Here is a 6,536-nt window from a genome sequence, read left to right as displayed (position 1 = left end):
TCGTTGTCTTTTGATTTAGTAATATTTAAAAAAATCTTTATATAAAAAATAATTATAAAATTTTCTAACAATTCGTCCATGTGCCTAAAAGGTGTTTTTAATATGTGAATGGTGTTTTTTAGTCACCCAAAAGTATATGAATGATGTTTTTCTCACTTTTTCATGGAGTAATTGCGACTTTTTCATGGACTAATTACGACTTAAAGGCTCACTGTACTCAGGTAGTGGCAATTAGATTCCTTTAATATTATTTTTCTTGGAGGAACTTTAATAAATTATTATTTTGATATGTTAAGAAAACTTAACTTCGCATAAAATGATAGTTAAAAGAAAATGAATTTTTTGAGTGATTGTTTTTACATGCATTAATGGCAAAAAGGAATAAACTGTGGGGCCACATCTATGACTATTTTTTATTTTCTTTGTGCCTTTGAACAATGCATTTGTCTTTGTTGATCACAAAACAATAGAACAAACTTGTACTGACCAAATAAATAAAATAATTTTATATAGTGGGTGTTTTGTATCGCATGTTCTGATATGTTAGAAGAAAGAATTTTGTCTTTGTTGATCACAAAACAATAGAACAAACTTGTATTGACCAAATAAATAAAATAATTTTATATAGTGGGTGTTTTGTATCGCGTGTTCTGATATTATAGCGCGTGTTCTATCGAGAATTCTGAAACCAAATGGCGCGTGTTGTGATCGGATATTGGAAGGTAAATGACGATGGTTTTGTATTGTATGTACTGACCTCTCATGTGAGAAATCGTATGTATGTTAATCTCCACCATTGGATTATTTAATTATTTCAACAGCCGTTATTCGATCTCCCTCCGAAGCCACCTGTGACTTATGAATAAACTATCATTTTGATTTCGGAAAAGAAAAATTCAGAGGCGGCCTTCGTCGGAGGGAAGAGAAAGAGAGATGAAAGGATACCGTCTTATATGAAATAAATTATTATTTGTAATGTATTTATATAAGAATAAAACGATAATTATAAATACAGAAGATGGCTTATGTGTATTAAAAGTATTTTAACAGACTAATTGCGTAATCAATATCGAGATATTTTTGACATACAAAAATCATCTTCTATAATTATAATTATCGTTTTATTTTTATATGAATACATTTGTCAGTGTCTATATCTTTTATAGATATAAATGATAATTTATTCGTTTTATATGCCATCATCCTTTTAATATATTGTCGTTAGACACATCAATATCATGAAGCAAGTAGGAAGCATACACCTAGCATCGTTCTTGTGTATGTATAGGGCAAAATAAATTAAATATAAATACTTAAATTAGTTCGGAAAAAATTTAGATGAGATTTTTTTAATTTTTTATTATTTTAAAAGTCATCTCAATAAATTTTCTTTTTGTAAAAGAATTAATTATTTTATAGGTTTAATTATTGTTACGATGGGTAATTGGAGATTAATGGGCTGGACTCGTTGGGTTGGTCCAATCGTTTGAGGAAGGAAGCCTTCGAGCGAGTTCGCGTCTTTGGGGCCTCCGTCCGACTTGTGAGTGTGAGAGAATGGGGGGTGGTACCTGCAAAGACACTCCGATGCCTAAGTCAGCAAGGGTGTGAGCAGATTTAGAGAGTATTGGGACTTAGTAATACATGAAGGGTGTCAGTGTATTTATAGTGGTGAAGCAATAACCACCGTTGGAGTAGTTCCACCTTTAAAGGGGGAATAACCGTCCCTTTATCTTAGAAAAGTTGGGAAATGGCTCCTGGAAGTGGGTTGAGAGATTTTAGGGGCAGTTACTCATTTGAATGAGTGTTATCTGCTAGTTGATCTTCGTCCCCGACTTCTTTAAAGCAAGTCGTGATAAGAACCGACTTCTTTGGGGGAGAAGGTCGGTACAGAGTGAGGGTCAATCCTTTGGATTTGGCCTCTCATTGGGACCTGGGCCTTAGCGTTGGGTCACGGTATGAACAGTGCCCCTACTCGAGCCCAATTTCTTTTAAGAGTTGGGGTGGAGTATTTTAACTTGGGATCGTAGCCGACCTAATAAGGAACCGACGTGATTTTTCAGAACCGACGTGTTTTAAAAATTCTCAACAGTCGCGTCTAATCAAAACGTCGCGTCCGTTAGGAATTTGCGTATTCATACGCGGGGATCAGTTACATTGGGAACGGTGCACCTCTTTAAATGACGGCCTCCGTTTTTACCATTATGCCCCTAACGTATTTATAAATACTTTCCCTCTCTTTCTTTGTTTCGTTTCTGAAAACTTTCGTACTTCGTCTCCTCTATTCGAAAGAAGCTCTTGTTTGAAGGGATTCCTCTTTCTCTGAGCCTTCTACTGCCCTATCCTTTTTCAAGTAAAGGTTAGTTCTTTTTTCTACTCTCTTTTTACGAAATGCTTTTGTTTGCATATTTTTATTTTGAGAGGAGGATCGACTTATAGGCTTCTAGTGACTCTGTTTTGTTTGAGGATTTGGTCCCAGGCTTCTTTAGAGATCCTATTTTTTATCCTTTTTTTTCTTTTTTTCTTTGTAGGTTTCGCTATCCCCCTTTTTTCTAGGAAAAAATGTCTTCTGTAGAACTTCTTGCTCAGTGGGTGGATGTCACGGTTCTGGGGGAAGAACCTTTTGTAGATACTGACTTTATCACCAATCTTCGCACTCATCATAGGATTTGTGCTTCTGATGAGGATGAGCCGAAATACGAACTGGCTGCCCCAGGTCTGGAAGACCGGGTTTGTTTTGGAAGGGTTTCTGACGAGGACTCTCATTTCTTTTTTATGTACGAGAGTCTCTTCACTCGACTGGGAGTTTTTCTACCCTTTTCTTCTTTTGAAATTTCTGTTTTACACCACTGCCGTGTCGCTCCTACTCACCTCCATCCCAATTCTTGGAATTTTTTGAAGGTTTACCAACTTATCAACCAGGCTCTAGATTTTCTGACCTCTTTGAGGATTTTCTTTTATCTTTTCCATATGACTAAGCCCTTTAGTGGGCAAAATAATAAACAACAGTGGGTGTCTTTCTGGGCTATTCAAGGTCGCAGAGTCTTTAATCTTTTTGATGAATCCTTCCATGATTTCAAAAATTTATTTTATTAAAGTTCAAGCTGTAAAGGGTCACCACCTTTTTTTCTGGATGAAAATTCTGTTCCTTGCTTTCCTTTATACTGGCTGGAGACTTCTCCTGTGGAGAAGTATGGTTTGGACGACCTAGATGAGGTCAAGGAGGCTGTCGTGGGGTTCCTCCGAGAAGTTTGGGAGAGGGCCCCTTATTTGGATACAAAATATTTTCTCCAAGGGTCCCCGAGTTAGGTTCGAGCCCAGATAGGTAGATAAAATTGTTCCTTAATTATTCCGACTTGTTTTTGACTTTCTAATTCTGGGATTCCGACTTCCTTGTGAATTGATCATTTGTCTTTTTCTTTTCAGAAATGGTGAAGAAAGCTTCTGCCTCCTCTTATCAGAAAGTCCAGGATGCTAAGAAAAGATCTCGGGCGCGGGTGGACGCGGCAAGGACCTCTGGCGATCTTCCCCCTCCTCCTCCTCCTCATAATTTGGGGACTTCCTCCTGTCCTATTATGGTATCCTCCTCCTCTACTTCTTCTCTTCCTTCTCCTCCCCCTCCGCCCCGACCTTCCCCTGAACCTAAGAAGAAGAAACGGAAGACCTCTGGTTCTTCTTCCGGGGCTGCGTTTGATGGTCCTCAATTTGTCTGAACCCACCTTTTTCCTCATTCAACCATTAGTATGAATGATGTTATGGTTCGGAACCATCTAAACCTCATAGTTCAGGAAAGCGTACGGGCGGCTGGGGTTTGTACCAAACTTCTGGATATTTTTGAACATACTCCCCTCAGTTCTTTGGATTCCACCCCAAGAGTCGAGGAACTTGAGGGGAGGATTTCTTTATATTAGGAGGAGGAGAAGAGGTTGAAGGAGGAGATTACCAAGTTAAAGGAGGAGAAGGATAAGGTTCGGGAGAGGGAGAAAAAACTGATGGGCCAGTGTGCCATGGCGGAGGGCCTTAAGGAGAAGGCGGAGCAGAATTACATCAGGCTTTTTACAGAGAACTTGGACCTGAAAAAGGAGCTCTCTGGGTGTCGGAACGCCTATCAGGACCTGGAGGATTCGATTGCTGAGGGGGCAGAGGAGGCATGGAGGATCTTTAGGGAGCAAGTCGGAGTCATTGCTCCCGACTTGGATCTCTCTCCTTTGGATCCTGACAAGATTGTGGTGGATGGTGCAATTGTTTCCCCTCCCCGACCTGAGACGGACTCCGAGTTAAAGACTCAAGGGCAAAGGATAATTGAGTCTCCTCCTCGGGGTGATATTTCGAGTTCTTCGGGGGTCCCTCCTGAGGTCCTTGTTCAGCCTGCTCCGACTTCTGCCGACGCCGCTTCGACTCCTACTGACGCCGCTCCGACTCCTGGTGGTGACCTTCCTTCTTCAAGTTAAATTATTCTGGCTATATGGGACCCGACCTGTGGGTCCCCCCTTTTTTTAAACAATTTATCTTTATGTTTAGTTTGTGGTGGTTACTCTCTGACAATTTTATGGCCTTCTTTGGTCGTAAACAAAATTAAAAATACCCTTTTTTGGATAAGGGTTTTACGTTATCTTTTTGTGCTAATGTGCATGCCTTTTTGCTTCGGTTCTTTTGGGAACCTCTTTCGATCTTTCTTATTTCCCAAAAACCTTTTGCCATTTTAAAAAGGCTCTGACCTAAGCTGGCCATCCTTTGTTTAAACTTGCTTGGACCTTTTCTAAAGTTTTTGGGATAGTATTCGGCCTTTGGTTTTTGGTGTATTTTCTTATTTCTTTTTGTTCCTTGTACTCAATTTTGGGTTTTATTGAGCTTCATAACTTAGGTTATTTTTACGATGTATTTCATTCGTTCTCGGTTTTCTGACTTTAAAGTCGATTAATATCCGAGTTCTTTTTATGATCTGCTTATATAACCTCTTTACGCCGACTTGTACCTTGTCGTTTTATCCTGACAACCATCTAGGTCGGTTCATGGGATTTTCACGCTTTGTCGAGCTTAAGTCGGCGCGTTTCGTAGAAAGAGTAAAAAAGTGAAAAAGAATTCATAAGAGATAGTGTAAAAGATCTTTATTTATTGCAAAGGTACTTTATTGCTATTAAGGGTTTTTGATAATTTGTAGCCCCTTAGTCTCTACTTTGATGCCTCATTAAAAAACTCCCTCTAGGAAAACGCTTTCTTTTTTTTTTTGGAAAAAAAGCATGAAGTTGGGAAAAAAGTACATCAGGGAGTAGAGTTCGCTTTTAACTGTAGTACCTTTTCATATTACAAGCATGCCATGACCTCGGTAACTCGGTGACGTTAAAGTTGGTCACCTTATAATAACCTTTTCCTAAGACCTCACTAATTTTGTATGGTCCCTTCCAATTAGCAGCGAGCTTCCCTTCCCCAGATTTGTTGACTCCAATGTCGTTTCTGATTAAGACCAAGTCGTCTAGGGTGAAACTCCTTCGAATGACTTTTTTGTTGTATCTGGTAGTCATCCTTTGCTTCAATGCCGCTTATCTTATCTGGGCTTGCTCTCGGACTTCAGGGAGCAGTTCAAGTTCCTCTTTGTGCCCCTGTATGTTCCCAACCTCATCATGGAAGATCACCCGTGGACTTTGCTCGTCGATTTCTACTGGTATCATGGCTTCCACGCCATAGACAAGTCGAAAGGGTGTTTTCCCTGTGGCAGATTGTGGCGTCGTCCGGTAAGCCCATAATACTTGGGGGAGCTCCTCAACTCAAGCTCCTTTTGCATCTTGTAACCTTTTCTTTAATCCTGCCAGTATGACCTTGTTAGCTGCCTCGACTTGTCCATTTGCTTGTGGATGTTCTACCGAGGTGAACTGGTGTTTGATCTTAATACTGGCTACCAGGCTTCTGAAGGTAGAGTCGGTGAACGGAGTTCCATTATCCGTGGTGATGGAATGAGGTATCCCATACCTTGTGATAATATTTTTGTAGAGGAACTTCCGACTTCTCTGGGCAGTGATGGTGGCTAATGGTTCTGCTTCTATCCACTTTGTGAAGTAGTCTATTCCCACAATTAAGTACTTTACTTGTCCTGGGGCTTGGGGAAAAGGTCCTAACAGATCCATCTCCCATTTTGCAAAAGGCCATGGATAAGTTATACTGATGAGCTCCTCGGGGGGAGTTACGTGAAAATTTGCATGCATTTGGCATGGCTGACACTTCTTCACAAATTCTATGGCATCCTTTTGCAAGGTCAGCCAGTAGAACCCAGCTCAGATTATCTTCTTGGCTAGCGACCTAGCTCCGAGATGATTTCTGCAGATTTCATTATGAACCTCCTCTAACACTTCAGTTGTCCTTGAGGTCGGGACGCATTTTAGCAACGGTGTTGATGTTCCTCTTTTATAGAGGATATTTTTCACCAGAGTGTAGTGTTGTGCTTCCCTCCAGATTTTCTTAGCCTCTTTTTTCTCTTTGGGGAGGATGTCAAATTTTAGGTATTCAACCAAGGGATTCATCCATCCAAGATTTAGCCCGGTTAT

General features: G+C 40.2%; 1 protein-coding gene across 1 annotated transcript; it reads left to right on the top strand.

The window, feature by feature from the left end:
* On the top strand, positions 2,560-3,710 carry LOC110271670 (uncharacterized protein At4g04980-like). Its single transcript, XM_021122698.1, has 2 exons — positions 2,560-2,713; positions 3,424-3,710. Exons 1-2 carry the CDS (start codon positions 2,560-2,562, stop codon positions 3,708-3,710), a joined length of 441 nt encoding a protein of 146 aa, XP_020978357.1.

This window comes from Arachis ipaensis, chromosome B05, assembly GCF_000816755.2.
Source record: "Arachis ipaensis cultivar K30076 chromosome B05, Araip1.1, whole genome shotgun sequence".
Lineage (NCBI taxonomy): Eukaryota > Viridiplantae > Streptophyta > Magnoliopsida > Fabales > Fabaceae > Arachis > Arachis ipaensis.
Note: the sequence above shows the minus strand (reverse complement) of the source record. Positions and strands in the feature narration are given on the sequence as shown.

What these genes read in the sequence shown, in the direction of transcription:
- LOC110271670 (XM_021122698.1), top strand. Translation starts at nt 2,560, where the DNA reads ATGTCTTCTGTAGAACTTCTTGCTCAGTGGGTGGATGTCACGGTTCTG. An exon ending in ATACGAACTGGCTGCCCCAG is followed by an intron (nt 2,714 to 3,423) that starts GTCTGGAAGACC and finishes TTTTCTTTTCAG; the next exon opens with AAATGGTGAAGAAAGCTTCT.